This window comes from Arabidopsis lyrata (genome assembly GCF_000004255.2).
Source record: "Arabidopsis lyrata subsp. lyrata unplaced genomic scaffold ARALYscaffold_3, whole genome shotgun sequence".
NCBI lineage: Eukaryota > Viridiplantae > Streptophyta > Magnoliopsida > Brassicales > Brassicaceae > Arabidopsis > Arabidopsis lyrata.
In genome coordinates, this window is record NW_003302553.1 from 21669808 (window position 1) to 21686424 (window position 16617).

The 16617-nt window shown below is 46.4% G+C and overlaps 1 protein-coding gene across 1 annotated transcript; it reads right to left on the minus strand.

Moving 5' to 3' along the window:
- Positions 1-5402: 5402 nt before the first annotated feature.
- LOC110230155 (uncharacterized protein At3g60930, chloroplastic-like) lies at positions 5403-6536 on the minus strand. The gene is made up of 2 exons (XM_021032162.1): positions 6228-6536; positions 5403-6155 (listed from the first exon to the last, which is right to left on the minus strand). The coding sequence occupies exons 1-2, from the start codon at positions 6534-6536 to the stop codon at positions 5403-5405; spliced, it is 1062 nt and encodes a 353-aa protein (XP_020887821.1).
- Between the last annotated feature and the right edge of the window lie 10081 nt (positions 6537-16617).

Consider the following 16617-nt stretch of genomic DNA (forward strand, 5'->3'; position numbering starts at 1 on the left):
CAAGGTCGAAGGAATTACCGACGTAGCAGCTCTCTCAGCTTTGAAGAAAGCTATCTGGTACAAGTCAGAATTCAGGAAAGAGTTGAACCTGTCTAAACCGACAACAATTCGTGACGCGCTGCATCGAGCCTCGGATTTCGTCGCCCACGAAGAAGAAATGGCGCTACTAGCAAAGAGGCACGAGCCGACGAAACAGGCGTCCCGAGCCGAGAAAACCGAGAAAACTGAGAAAGCCCAAGCAGCACCTCCAGTCCAGAAGAAGACGCGTGAGAGCAGTACGTATACGCATCACGAAGGGCGCAATTTCTCAGGATACCATAGCTACCAAATCGACACACCCCGAGGCCGTGGCCGCGGCAGAGGCCGAGGCCGCGGGCGAGGAAGAGAGTCCTTCACCTGGACAAGGGATCAGCCACCGAACAATGATCAGGAATATTGCGAACACCACAAAATTTTCGGCCATCATACCTCGAGATGCCGAAGCCTCGGAGCCAAGTTAGCAACCAAATTCCTAGCTGGAGAGCTCGGGACAAACGTTACTCTCAAAGACCTCGAGCCAGAACCGGAGCCCGAGCAGACCAATCCAGGGAGAGACCCCGAACCAAGGAACCAGGAGTCTCAGAAAAGAACCCGGGGGTCGGAAGACGAAGACCGAGATGGTACGCGACAGAAGGTTCTTACCATAATGGGTGGATCACCTTACTGTCCTGACACCGTAGCGGCAATCAAAGCTTATCAACGCCGAGCCGAGACGCCTAGCAACTGGACAAGACGCTTCGATCGACCTAACGACGTGATCACATTCGAAGAAAGCGAGACAAACGGGCTCGACATGCCTCATAACGATCCAATCGTCGTCACATTAGCGATAGGAGACCACGATATTTATCGAGTGTTGATTGACACCGGCAGCACCATTGACGTGATCTTTCGCGAAACGCTCCAACGAATGAGCATCGACATGTCACAGGTGGTTCCGACCCCGAGGCCTGTCCTCGGATTTTCAGGGGAAACTTTGATGACGCTTGGAACCATCCAACTACCAGTCCGAGCCGGCGGGGTAACAAAGATAGTCAACATCTCAGTCACCGACCGACCTACCATCTACAACGTCATAATGGGGACTCCGTGGTTAAATCTAATGCGAGCTGTCGCATCAACATATCATCTGTGTGTCAAATTCCCGACCCCTAATGGCGTGAAAACAATATGGGGCAGTCAGAAAAATTCTCGGATGTGTTTCATGGCAGCACACAAACTCCGAAACCCTGTCACCGAAGCGAAGGCTGAAACCAATCACAAGAAATCAAAACTTGGCCGGAATGAAGAGAAGGCTATATCTAAACAGTTATAACAATTACAGATCGAGGAGGCGCGCGAGGAGAAGAAGCCTACCTCGGATCCTGTAATCTCCATTGGCCTCGACGATGAACGGCCCGAACGATGCGTGGAAATTGGCAGCGACTTAAGCGAGGAAATCAAGACCGAGCTCATCTCATTCCTCAAAGAGAACATCAACACCTTCGCCTGGTCAGCTGAAGATCTACCTGGAGTGAGCATCGACATAATCTGCCACGAGCTGAATGTTGATCCATCTTTCAAGCCCATCAAGCAGAAGCGAAGAAAATTGGGCCGGGATCGCGCAGATGCCGTGAACGCCGAAGTTGAAAAACTCCTGAAGATCGGCTCGATCTCTGAAGCAAGGTATCCGGACTGGTTAGCAAATCCTGTCGTGGTTAAAAAGAAGAACGGCAAGTGGAGAGTTTGCGTCGATTTCACCGATCTGAACAAAGCTTGCCCTAAAGACAGTTTTCCGCTCCCACATATCGATCGTTTAGTGGAAGCAACCGCGGGAAATAAGTTGCTATCATTCATGGACGCTTTCGCAGGATACAATCAGATTCTCATGCACCCCGACGATCGCGAGAAGACAGCATTCATCACAGACCTAGGTATCTACTGTTACAAAGTCATGCCCTTCGGACTCAAGAATGCTGGCGCGACGTATCAACGGCTCGTCAACAGGATGTTCTCCGAGCAGTTCGGGAAGACGATGGAAGTTTATATCGACGACATGTTAGTCAAATCCCTTGAGGAAAGCGATCACATAGCCCATCTGCGCGACTGTTTTCGCCAGCTCAACAAGCATAACATGAAGCTCAATCCGGCAAAATGTCGTTTCGCTGTAAAGTCGGGAGAATTCTTGGGGTACCTCGTAACTCACCGAGGCATCGAAGCAAACCCGAAGCAAATCGATGCTCTACTGAACATGCCCTCACCACAGAACAAGCGCGAAGTCCAACGTCTCACCGGGAGAGTCGCGGCCTTGAACCGATTCATCTCGCGGTCCACTGACAAATGCCTGGCTTTCTACGATACCCTGCGCGGGAACAAGAAATTCGAATGGACCGATCGCTGCGAAGAAGCTTTCCAGGAACTGAAGAAGTATTTGGCTAACCCACCGGTGTTAGCGAAACCAGTCCCGGGCGAGCCGTTATTCCTGTACATCGCAGTCTCTGATACGGCTATAAGTGGAGTCATAGTCAGGGAAGATAGAGGGGAGCAGAAGCCGATATTTTACGTCTCGCAAACTTTCACCGACGCGGAAACACGCTACCCGCAAACTGAAAAGCTCGCCCTCGCCGTAGTAATGTCAGCTCGGAAGCTACGGCCATATTTCCAGTCTCACTCGATTGTCGTCATGGCGCCCGTATCACTCCGAACCATCTTGCACAGTCCGAGCCAATCAGGACGCCTAGCCAAGTGGGCAGTAGAACTCAGCGAGTATGACATCGAATACAGAAACAAAACATGCGCGAAATCTCAAGTCCTGGCCGATTTCATCATCGAACTGCCAACAGAGAACGCCCGAGAAGAATCACCCAATGCCGTTTGGATCCTCCACGTCGACGGCTCATCCTCAAAACAAGGTTCTGGCGTCGGAATCCGCCTCGCATCACCAGGGGGTGAAATCCTTGAACAATCCTTTCGGCTAAATTTCGACGCGACTAACAACGTGGCTGAGTACGAAGCACTGATAGCAGGACTTAAGCTGGCTCGGGGACTTAAGATCAACAAGCTGCGAGCCTTTTGCGACTCCCAGCTCGTGGCAAATCAATTCAACGGAGAATACGCGGCTCGCGACGAACGAATGGAAGCGTATCTTGCTCTCACGCAAAATTTGGCGAAACAGTTCGGAGAGTTTGAGTTAACCAGAATCCCACGAGGTGAGAACATATCGGCCGATGCCTTAGCAGCTCTAGCTTCAACCTCCGACCCAAATCTGAAGAGGATCATACCGGTTGAGTTCATCGAAAAGCCGAGCATAGAAGATAATAGCAAAGATCAAGTTCTAACAGCTCGGGAAACGGAAGAACCGGAAGAAATGGACATCGAACAGCTGGACCAGCAAACTACAGACGCAACCGAGTCCGAATACGGAAGCGACGCCAAATGGATCGGAGCCATCCGAAGCTACATCGCCGACGGAGAAGTTCCTACCGAAAAATGGGCAGCTCGGAAACTTAAGGCCAAAGCGGCTCGATATACTTTGATCGACGAAGAACTCTTTAAATGGCGATTTTCTGGTCCTCTCCTTATCTGTGTCGAAGGAAACGAAGCTCGGAGAGTCATGGAAGAAATTCACGGTGGATCTTGTGGAAACCATTCTGGCGGAAGAGCTCTGGCCATAAAGATCAAACGCCACGGATATTTTTGGCCGACGATGGTCAAAGACTGCGAGAAATTTTCTCAACGGTGTGATAAATGCCAGAGGCACGCACCAACCATTCATCAACCCGCTGAGCTCCTCTCTTCCATCACTTCGCCTTATCCGTTCATGCGATGGTCCATGGACATCATCGGACCTCTACACAACTCCAAACAGAAGAAACTCGTCCTCGTACTAACAGACTACTTCTCCAAATGGATCGAGGCGGACTCCTACGCCAGCATCAAAGACGCGCAGGTCGAAAACTTCGTCTAGAAGAACATCATATGCCGCCACGGGATACCTTATGAGATCGTTACAGACAACGGATCGCAGTTTATTTCGGCTCGGTTCGAAGGATTCTGCAAGAAATGGGGAATTCGCCTCAGCAAGTCTACGCCCCGGTATCCTCAGGGGAACGGACAGGCCGAAGCGGCAAACAAGACGATTCTCGACGGAATAAAAAAGCGCCTCGACGCAAAGAAAGGCCGCTGGGCCGACGAATTGGAAGGAGTACTCTGGTCACACAGAACCACGCCACGGCGAGCCACGGGAGAAACGCCTTTCGCCCTTGTCTACGGCACGGAGTGTGTGATTCCCACCGAAGCCGAGATCCCGGGACTGAGAAAACGTTTTCTCCCCGAGCAGGAGAATTCCAACACTCAGATGATGCTGGACGAGCTGGACTTAATTGACGAAAGAAGAGATTCGGCTTTGGTCCGAATGCAGAACTATCAGAATGCAACAGCTCGGTACTACAACTCTCACGTTAAATATCGCCGTTTCCACGAAGGAGATCTCGTACTGCGCAAAGTTTTTCAGAATACCGCCGAGCAGAACGCAGGCAAACTCGGCGCGAATTGGGAGGGACCTTATACGATCGCAAAGGTAATCCGTCCCGGCGTCTACGAACTCATCAACATGAACGGCAAAGCGGTACCTAGATCCTGGAACGCAATGCATCTAAGGAAATACTACCGCTAAAAACCTAAGGTACGCATGTACTCGAACTACGGGGTGGCTTGATCCCTGAAAAGGGTACGTAGGCAGCTCGTCCTCGGACGAGTTCAGCTACCCCCCCTAATTAAAAAAGGGGGGGAGTGGATCCGTATATCCATACTCCCACTCAAACTTTATCAATTATACGTTTCCTATACTCCTATTCAAATTTTATCAAACTATATTTCTAAGTATACACTTCGGGTTTTTATCCGATCAAATCCACCTCGGTCTTTACCCCGAAACTCGCCTCGGGAAATCAACACGGTCTAAACTCCGTTCGGTTCGTTTGGGCGATGGCCACGCCCACGAATTAAATTCATCTACACCTCTACGGTTACAGCGCGCTATATAAGCATCCAAGACAATTCGGAAGGAGATATCCTGCCATAAAGAAGTTGTCTTCAGAAAACCCAGTTCACTTCTACACTGGTACCCCAGTTCGCTTCTAAGCACTGGCATCGACTATATCAGCTCGGGTCGCAACCGACAAAGATTAGTCCTACTTACCAAAACCCGGTTTACTTAACACTGGTACACGATTTGCTTGGTTCGAAAAGTGGTTCGAAAAGTTAAACTCTGAGACTAGAAATTTATCGAGAACAAAATATATTCATTATCAATAGTGGATAAAGCCGTCCAGGCATCAAGTCTTACAAAAATCCAGAATTAAAAGAAGGAATGCGCCACGGATCTACTCATCCCGCTCCTCCGGAACATGTGCGACTTCGGAGCTCAGATTCGTGCCGGCCTGATCCCTAATACCAATTCCCGCGGCAACCCCTTCGATTGACCTGTTTCCGAAATTATCTTCAACAGAATCCGGGGAAGCCGGAGGAAGCCTCAGATCCTCTCGCAGCTCGGTTCCGATCCGCACAAACTCCTCCTCAGCATCTCCATACTCAGCTTTCCACTGGAGAACTTCCTGCTTTTCATCTTCGACATTTTTGCCGCCTTCAAGGTCGGCAATCAATTCAGCGTTAGCTCTGGCCTGGACTAGGAACATGTAGCGCTCAGACGCCTTCCCATACAGATCCATCTTCGCCTCTATCGCCTCGACCTTCTTGGCAAACTCCTTCCTAGCCGTTTTCCTCTCCCGACGCACTTCCTTCTCCCGAAGCGACTTCTCCTCGGTGAATAGTCGGTTCAAGCGTTCGATTTCGGCTTCCATCTTCCGACGGAGGCGAAGACCGTCCTCAGCCGCCTTCAATCGCTCGACCTTCTCTGCCTTAGCCAACGCTTCGGCTTCCCGCCTGGCCTCATCTGCCTCGGCAACCTTAGTCGCCGCCTCGGCAATCTTGGCCTCTGCCTCGGCATTCTTGGCATCCGCCTCGATTATCTTGGCATCGGCCCCAGCAATTCTGACCTCCGCCTCGGCTCGGGAAGTCTCGTATCTACGGTTTGAAGAGTCGTAGGCTCGAACCATGCGGTTCATCGAATGGAAAGCCTGGAACACAAAAACTAAAGTTAGTGCTAAGAATTTTAAAAGGCTTAGGATGCTTCGGAGATAAACCAATACCTTCAGGAATCCCGCAGCAGTTTCGCGGTAATTTTCAGCCTCCAGCAAGGCCTCGGGCGCAGCTAGGGTCGGACCCGAGCAAGAAGCGATAAGATTAGCAGATGCCGTCTTATCCTTGTAGATAGGAGCCTCGTTGCGACTCCTCTTCTCTTTCTTACGACCTCCCGAGCTATCACCTCGGGGCCTCTTGACCTTCGCCTTAGCTTTCGCCTCGGCACAAAGGGCGACAATAGCCGAGGTCCCTACCACCTCGGGGACATCGGTCGGAGGAGAGATATGCCCGGCCGCCTCGGGCACGATCGAAACCATATCCCGAGCTTCATTGGCCGCCTCGACACCGACGACTTCAAGACTGGCCTCGGGAGGAGTAGGAGGTCTGAAGTTCGCCTCCAAAACAGCTTTTTCCTTAGCCGCCTTCTTTTCGGCAGCTTTCCTGGCTCGCAGAGACTGCGCGGCGCCTTGCATCTCAATAAGATGATCTAGGCGATGATCGGACGATTCGGAAGAGGATTGACATGGAGCTCCGTGCAGTTGACGCAGGGCTCTCTCAATTCTTTCTTGGGAGAAATGTTTCGTCCAATCGCACTTCCGAGCTATCAGTTCGTCGTGCAGATCTAAAAAGCCTTCGGGGACGTCTTCGAGAAATGACGGATTCCGATCTGCGAAAACAAGAAAACATTTAGTGAAGTTCAAAGCAAAACAAAACAGCAAGTATGGCTTCGGGCATAGTACCAATCGTTCTCCACTTTCCAACAACTTTCCCTAAGTAGTCCTCGTGGACACTATACTCATTCAAGGCTACGTAGAAAAAATGGTCAGTGTACTTCTCGTCCTTGCTCGGGAAACCACCGATAACCCTTCTATTTAGCCTCGGGGATATGTAAAATCTCTCGACGGGGCCAGGTATGCGCCGAATCTCTAGGAGATTCCTTAAGTGGCTAAGGCCGACAAGGTTGACCGTCTCAATACTCCGGACTAGAATCCCTATGAGATGGCGCAAGCCTCGGGTTGTGATCTGAGACAGAGCGATCTTGTACGACCATAGAAACGCCAACACAGGCCTCGGAATCGGAACCCATAGGTAGCAATGGTAGAAGAACCCCTCGTAAAGGGTGAAAAACCCCTCGGGTGGATCATCCGCTCGCTCATTCGAAGTTGGAAGTCTTAGTTCAATCCCCTCACTAAAACCAAATCGAGCCTTGAGATCCCGAAGCGAATCCTCCGTGCATAAAGTGGAACCCGGAGGATCAGGTTTCCTAGCTTTTTTGGCTCGTTTCCTCTTCTGTTGACTCTTGGCTGCTTGGATTTTAGCTTGGAGCAACCTAGCCGCCTCGTCAGAATCATAGTGAATCTCCTCGGCCTTAACAGGGAGTAGAGGCGCCTCGGGGGCATTTCGCCAGCATGAAACCCCAGCTTCATCAGCTGCCGGTGGATGGACTTTCCTCCTGCTTAAAGTCGCCTCGGGATCATCAGGCAAATCCTGATCCCGAGCCACATCTGCAACCGTATCTTCCCGAGCAACGAAACGGCTCGGGTCTTCTTCCCGTGAAGCCGACTCGGCATCACTACCACGGTACAACACGATCTGGTTGTCCGTGATATCCACCTCGGGGTCGCTCGAGGAACTCCAGACCATCTCTCTTGTAGGCGGGGAGAAGAGTGTCACCTCGGGGCGAATCGCTGGAATCAGATAGAGACATTTTCTAGCTCGGGAGATTGGAGAAGTTTATTGGAGGAACAAAGCCTGACAGATCGGAGAAATCAACCTAGATCTAATGACGGCGGCGCTACGACGGAAGTATAACGGAAAAGTAGAGAAAATGCAAAAAACTCAAGATCAGAGAAAGAAGAGAACGAACCTCGAAAAATTTCCTTTGCAGTTGCGAAATGAGAGAATGAGTCCGAGACTTAACATTTATAGGGACTTAAGGCGCGTCGGGTACGAACCAAATAAAAACATCGCGTCCGCGTCTAAGGCGCGTCGGGCACACACAAATCAAATAAGATACTTCGCATCCGCACCAATCTCGGGAATCAGCGAAAGGACCTTTCCACTTCTCGAGAAGGAATCCCAACCGTCACACGCCAAGAGAAGATGAAACGACAGAGTAATTCAAATCGCTAAAGGGACCGAACTATTCAAAGTAAACGGCTCGGCCTAATTGTCACAGCTCGTCACGCTCGGTTCTCCAAACTAACGAGCTGGGGGGCTAACTGTTGGGGTCGGATTCCATCCTTTAGCGCCAAGCCAGACTTAGAATACTTCGGGAATCTTTCGGCGATCGCCTCGGGGTATCGCATCATTCACCTCGGGATATCCATCTAATCGATCTAGTATACCCGAGCCCTTCGCCTCGGGAATACCTTTAACAAGTAGTCTCGAGTACCCGAGCCCTTCGCCTCGGGGATACTCGAAACTAGACGTTTCAAGCACCCGAGCCCTTCGCCTCGGGGATGTTTGAACGTTACGTCTCAAGCACCCGAGCCCTTCGCCTCGGGAGTTTCTGAGCCCATCGCCTCGGGGACACCTAAATAAGCCATCCCAGTCCTTCCTGTACCCGAGCCCAATTGCCTCGGGGTACCCGAGCCCATCGCCTCGGGGATATCCTGAACAAGACATCAGAAGCACCCGAGCCCAATTGCCTCGGGGGTACCCGAGCCTGGTCGCCTCGGGAGTATCTGAGCCCATCGCCTCGGGGACACCCGAAGAAGCCATCCTAGAGTGCCCAAGCCAGTCCTTCCTGTGTACCCGAGCCGGTTGCACAAGCTCCCCGAGGCGAAGTCTTCATCGCCCGAAGCAAAGACTTAGTAAATATTCTTCTTTAAAGGTATCATTTCCAAGCACATTATCATTTCCAAAAAAGAAGGATCATTTCCGATAAAATCGGAAATGATAAGGAAGAATCACAAAGGATCAACTCAAATCAGGAAATCTTCCAAAAGACTCCGAAGAATAAGGAAACTATCCTAATCCGCGATATTCTAAGCCGACTTCAAGATAAATGGAAATCTTCCGAGAATATCGCTGGAGAGGCGGTTCATCACCCCTATATAAAGAGACTCAAGGCTCTCGCAGAAGGGAGGCAATATCGCTCTAGAATTTACACTACGCAAAGCCCTCACAGCACAAACATCTTTTTTCTTTTACGATCAAACTCTTGTACGATCAAAGTCATCTTTTTCTTAATAAAATCAAGAACACCATCTTTGGTATCAATTGATTCTGTCGTTCTTTGAGAATTCTCGCAAATCGTATCCCTAAATTAAAACCCTAGACAAATCTCGATTGTGTTAGTTTCGACTTCCACAAGGTTAAACTCAATCGAGCAAACTCTAACGAGTGTTCAAACCACTCAAACAAATTTGTCAAACGCGCAGAACGTTGTTTCAAGCCGTTTAGATAATTTGTCCTCAGCGCGAACAACAGCGTATCAGCGCAGGCTATTCCAGACTCCCACACAAAACAGATCCGGGAGCACTCAAACTCCTCCTACAGGCCGTCCTGCTAGTACTAGCAAACAGACAACCGTAGGAGATCGGTCCAATCCAACCGGGGATGAAAATCCCCAAAATCAGGGCAATCCTGCTATTGACGAAGGACTCCTTATGGAAGAACCTGATGTCATCCTTTCCGATGATTTCGTCAAAGTTTGTCAAGAGCTTGATGAGATGAAGTCGAAGTTTCATCAGGCGACCAGTTCGGCACCTGAGATCGATCGAGTAATCGAAGAAACTCGACGAACACCCTTCAATTCGAGAATCTCGAACCTTCAGAGCAAAGATTCTCGAAAGGTCAAATTACCAACTTACGATGGTAAAAGTGATCCTAAAAATTACCTCGCTGCTTTTCAGATCGCTGCTGGCAGAATTGATCTAGAACCAGACGAGGAAGATGACGGATATTGCAAACTATTCTCTGAGAATCTATCCGGATCGGCTTTATTATGGTTCACTTAGTTGGAGCCTGAATCTATTGATAGTTTTAAGGAATTGTCCTCCGCATTCCTAAAACAGTATTACATGTTCATGGAAAAGGCAACCTTTGATGCAGATCTATGGAATTTAACCCAAGGTCAGAACGAACCACTTCGCAAATATATCGCTAAATTCAAAGAAGTGATAGCCAAAATTCCTGGGGTGTCGCACGCTGCTGCCCTTTCTGCTTTAAGGAACGGACTTTGGCATGAATCCCGATTTCGGGAAGAAATCATCGTCAATCGTCCGAGCACTATCCAAGATGCTTTATTCAGAGCTACTAATTGGATGGAGGAAGAAGAAGAAAAGCTTAGCCTCGCTAAAAAGCATCGGCCAGCAAAATTGGTCGTTGGAAATCCAACTAAAAAATTCGAACCAAAAGATCAAAAATGGTTCGGAGTTAATCCTGCTACTAATGCCGTAGGAAAACCCTCCCCAAACAAAGGAAGATACAATTCTTCTAATAACTGGGTTAGAGATGAGAGTGCCTATTGCGATATTCATAGAGTAAATGGGCATTCCACCAAAGATTGCAGCGTACTCAAAAAGCACCTCACCGAACTATGGGCGGCTGGAGAGCTCGCTAATTTCAATATCGAGGAGTTTGTGGAATCTTATCATAAAGAAAAAGAATATTTCGAAGCGTCCAATCCTCCTGAAAAGAAACATAAGCCCAATGGGCCCGGAACTACAAACACTCCTAAGAAAATGATCGATATTATAATGGGAGGATCCAAATTATGCCGAGATTCGATAAGATCAATCAAAAGGTACAAGAAATCAGCAGCAATTCAAACCGTTGTGGTCTTAATTAGAGTGAAGTTACCACAGAAATTGAAATTGATTCCGAATTCCCAAATCGAAAAGTAAAAATCGGTACTAATTTAGATTCAGAAATCAAATATCAGTTGGTAACATTTCTGAAAGAAAATAAACATACTTTTGCCTGGTCGGCGAAAGATATGCCTGGAATCGACAAAAGTATCATTACCCATGATTTAAACGTCGATCCAGTTTTAAACCAATAAAGCAAAAAACGAAGAAAACTTGGTCCAGACCGAGCTCAAGCGGTCAATGACGAAGTTGATAAGCTTTTGAAAATTGGTTCCATCAGAGAAGTGAAATACCCGGACTGGTTAGCAAAGCCCGTGGTAGTCAAAAAGAAAAACGGAAAGTGGAGAGTATGTGTCGATTTCACCGACATTAACAAAGCTTGCCCAAAAGATAGTTTTCCTCTTCCACATATCGATCGGCTCGTTGAGTCAACAGCCAGAAACGAACTCTTGACATTCATGGATGCATTTTCTGGATATAATCAGATCATGATGAATCCTGAAGACGAAGAAAAAACTTCCTTCATAACAGACAGAGGAATCTACTGTTACAAAGTTATGTCATTTGGTCTAAAAAATGCCGGTGCAACATACCAACGTTTAGTTAACAAAATGTTTTCAGAACATTTGGGCAAAACGATGGAAGTTTATATTGATGATATGCTCGTGAAATCTCTTAAGAAATCTGAGCACATCACTCATCTTGAGCAGTGTTTCAAAATTCTGAATGATTTCGGAATGAAATTAAATCCTGCCAAATGTTCTTTTGGTGTGCCTTCCGGAGAATTCCTAGGCTATATAGTCACGGAAAGAGGAATAGAAGCAAATCCTAATCAGATTAACGCTTTCCTTACTATGCCTTCGCCAAGAAACATTAAGGAAGTCCAACGATTGACAGGCAGAATTGCTGCATTAAATCGTTTCATATCGAAGTCTACCGATAAATGTCTCCCTTTTTATCAGATTTTAAAAGGAAACAAAAAATTTTGGTGGGATGATCAATGCCAAGCGGCTTTCGATCAACTCAAAACTTATTTGACAACACCGCCGGTTCTCTCAAAACCTGAATCGGATGAAAAACTTTACCTTTACATCTCAGTTTCTAATCATTCTGTAAGTGGGGTTTTAGTTCGAGAGGACTAAGGTGAGCAAAAGCCGATTTTCTACATAAGTAAATCTCTAACTAGTCCAGAAACGAGATATACCATGATGGAGAAATTAGCTTTAGCAGTGGTCGTATCCGCTAGGAAGCTCAGGCCTTATTTCCAATCTCATCCTATAGAAGTACTAACTTCCCATCCGCTTTGCTCAATTCTTCACGGGCCAAGTCAGTCCGGTAGGTTAGCGAAATGGGCAATCGAACTCAGTGAGTACGATATAGAATACAAAAGTCGAACTAGCGCAAAAGCACAAGTTCTGGCTGATTTTCTAACCGAACTGCCACTAGATGATGGAATCTCTATTGAGACAGACTCTACATGGAAATTACATGTAGATGGATCTTCTTCTAAACAAGGATCCGGAATCGGCATTAGGCTCTAAACTCTGACAAAGGAAATAATCGAGCAATCATTTCGATTAATGTTTCCAGCTTCGAACAATGAAGCAGAATACGAAGCTCTTTTAGCATGACTTCGGTTTGCTCTTGCGATTAGAGCAGAAAAAATAATAGTTTGTTGTGATTCTCAGCTAGTTGTAAACCAGTTTGCTGGAGATTACGAAGCTAAGACTCCTCGAATGGAAGCTTATCTTTCGGCTGTCAAAAAATTAGCCGGAAAATTAAAAGATTTCGAATTAGTTCGAATACCTAGAGGAGAAAACACTTCGGCAGACGCTTTAGCGGCCCTAGCTTCTACCTTAGATCCTGAACTCAAACGAGTTATCCCAGTTGAATGTATTTCTTCGTGAAGTATTTCAGTTGAAGAAACAGAAAACGATAACATTTCGGAGGCCGAATACATCGAAACTCCAAAACAAAACTCCGGAAATAGTTCACTTGTCATCACCAGATCACAGATAAAGTCTCAAGATGACAAACTTACTCCACCATTGGAACTTCCTAAAAGACAGTCAAAAAGAAAGTTAAAGGATCAAGAGGTTCCCATTAAGGAACCGTCTCGAACCGAACAGTCACTTCCAGGTGATGTAGAGGTTCAGGAGACAATCGAAGATCCTGATATTCCTTCCGAACCCGAACCAAGGAAGTTTATACTCAAGGATAATACTTCCGCTAATGATTGGGGGGCTGACTGGAGGGTACCCATAAAAAATTTCATTCTTAATGGAGAACTACCATCTAACAAATGGTAAGCTCGCAAATTAAAAATCATCAGCGCTAAGTATTGTATAATTAAAGAATCATTGTACAAGCGAGGCGTCAGTGATCCTTATCTTTTATGTATTTTCGGACCCGAAGTTGAAATAGTGACAAGCGAGGTCCACGAAGGGCTTTGTGGTAGTCATTCTTCGGGACGAGCAATGGCTTTCAAAATCAAACGGTTAGGATATTTCTGGCCAACTATGATTTCAGACTGCATTGATTACGCCAAACGGTGTAAAAAGTGTCAGATGCACGCTCCTCTTATTCACCAGCCATCTGAAATTCTATCACATATATCCGCTCCATACCCTTTCATGAGGTGGTCAATGGATATAATCGGTCCGATGCATCGTTCAACACAAGGCGTCCAATACTTATTAGTTCTAACGGACTATTTTTCCAAATGGATTGAAGCTGAAGCTTATATAAGCATACAAGATTCCGTAGTAAAGACATTCTTGTGGAAACACATTATTTGTCGCTATGGAGTTCCTTACGAAATAGTAACGGACAATGGTCCTCAATTCATTTCAAATGATTTTGAAGATTTTTGTTCCGCTTGGGGAATAAAACTTAGCTACTCAATGCCGAGGTATCCTCAAGGAAATGGACAAGCGGAAGCCTCCAATAAAACCATTCTCAGCAATCTTAAAAAACGCTTGAGTGCCCAAAAAGGTGGATGGTATGACGAGCTGCAACCTGTGTTGTAGGCTTATCGAACAACCCCAAGGCGAGCAACGGGTGAAATTCCATTCTCATTAGTTTATGGGATGGAAGCCGTAGTCCCAGCCGAGCTGAATGTTCCAGGTTTGCGCCAAAGCGAAGCTCCACTTAACGAGGAATCGAATTCTAAATTATTAGAAGACGTTCTCGATACAATCGATGAAAGGAGAGACCAATCCCTTATTCGACTTCAGAATTATCAACAGTTGACCGCTCGATACTATAACTCAAAGTTGAAAAACAGACCTTTAAATGTAGGAGACTTTGTTTTAAGGCGAGTGTTCGATAACACAAAAGAAGAAGGAGCTGGAAAACTCGGTATTAACTGGGAAGGCCCTTATCAAATCCGCTCCTTGACCAGCGAAGTCAACGATGCTCATAATGCAACCTGGCATGTTTCCGTACTCTTGAAGTCCCAGTTTGATCCAATCGGAAGGATGGGCTTCGAGGCAATGAAGCTCGCGAGCAATGTCAAGGCAACACTTCCCTAGTTCCCTTCTCTTCTTCCTAATCTCCTTTTTCTCGTCCTCGAGCTCGTCATGCCGAGTGATAAGCTGAAGAAAATAAAACGCTACGTTGAGTAATAACAAAAAGAAGTTAAATCACTAGGATGAAAAATACCTTGGTGATAAACTCCTCGGCCTTAACACGATCTTGGGCTGACAATCTCTCGATTAATACGATCGGAACCTGAATGCTGGTTCCCTTCCTCAATATTCGTGACCCTTCCGGTTCGCCAGTTCTTCCCGTTTTTGTAAGCTCGATGTCTGGTGCTCCCGGAAGATCGTCACTTATCAATCTGGATGAGTCAGAAGTTTTCTCTGAAGAAGTTCCCTCTTTAGACATTTTTGTAGAATTGTTGTTGAAATTCAATGATAAACTACACCCACTTTATACTCAAAAATTTATTCGATTGCATTTAAGAGGATTAATTGACGATTTCCCAAATCTAAAATTACGACTTTCATGGAAAATGTAATCGAGTTAATTGCTAATTATATTCCCTAGATTAAACGCATTAAATGAGATTTGAATAAATCGGCAAATTTAAAGCAAAAGGAGGAATATAATTAATGTTGTTGGGTTTCAAGTCCAGTGACATTTTACAAACATAAAACGGAAAGTGTTCGATTAAAAGTGTTCGCCCGATATTGACTCCAGCGAGGTGGAAGATCCCGAACAGCTTTCTGAGGATAGTCCCTCGTCAGAAGATAAATCAAAAGGGCCGGGGAAGTGATCAACAATTTTCATCTTCGGTTCCTCTTTTTCTTCAGTTCTTAACATCGGAAGTCTCCAAAACTCTGAGGAACATGAAACAAAAGAGGACCCATCGCTGGTCGCCAAGGATAAACGATGAAATCTATCCAGCATGCGGAGGAATCTTCGGAGACAAGTAGGCATTATGGCCACAATGTCTAGACCATTCCTCTCCCATTCGTGCGGTTCAGATTCCAGGCGAAGGATCTCTCTTTCCATCCTCTTTATGCGCTCATCAAGAGCACGGCGCCTCCTTCCGATTCTTTGTCTCTTATCACATTAAGCTTTGTGTCTCCCGACAATCTGTTTGAACAAACATTTTGTCAAATGACCAAAAGAAAGGAAGTTATAGTTTTCTGAGAAGACTAAGAGTTAGAAAAGGAACCTTTTCCAAGAAGTCATAACATTTAACCCTTTTCTTCCCTGTTCGGAAATGAAAAAACGTTGGGTGAATAACTCCCTTTGGAGAGAATCCGTCTTCAGACTCAAACAGTGGGTTCCCACCTGAAGTTGTTATACTTGAGCTTGATCTGAAAGAAGACAGCGACATTTTTCAAGTTTTTTCTTATAGTGAACTATGGTGATCTTTCGGAATTCCTTTTGAAGGAGAAAGAGGTTCAGATTTCTAAAAATAATTATATATTGCTGGCCTGTTAGAGCAGGCTTCAGATCCAATTAAAACGCGGCCCAGCGATTCCGAAGCCATCATGGGCAACGATCAAAACCATTGCCTGGTCATATTTATGACAAAATTCTCATGAATTATAAATCTTATCCCTCGATATAAAAAAAAAAACTTAAGCCGAGCTCCATCCTCGCCTTCGAGAGACCGAGGAAAAATACTTATTAAGATTTTTTCTTTAAAAAAGGCAAGTGAGCCTGATCAGCTCATCTCTCACAATTCATAAAACCTCTTTGGCGGGCTAGGACTTGCAAACCTAGAATCATGTCCAAACGTTTTTGTTTAAAATAATCATCATATGCCAGAGCATGTACATGGTTGTGTTCAGTCACACTAATTGAACAAAATATTTCCGTCAAACGGAATAATCCTCATGGACTCAACAAAACAATTCTTAAAAAAAAAAAAGAGCGTTCCTACACCTCTGGAGAACCCTCATGTGGCCGAGAACCTTCACCTACCTCGAATTGAGATGGAGAATCTCCAAATACCAAAGAAAATTGTTTCAGATCGAGAGTAGGACGGGAAGCCGAGGATTACTCGGACTCAACCATAGCGAGTTCGGCAGCAACTTCGCTCCTCCCGTTCTCGAACGAAACT

Coding starts and splice junctions, on each gene's coding strand:
- LOC110230155 (XM_021032162.1), bottom strand. CDS start 6,536: ATGGTTTCGATCGTGCCCGAGGCGGCCGGGCATATCTCTCCTCCGACC. Junction 6,156..6,227: donor CTGCTGCGGGATTCCTGAAG/GTATTGGTTTAT, acceptor TTTGTGTTCCAG/GCTTTCCATTCGATGAACCG.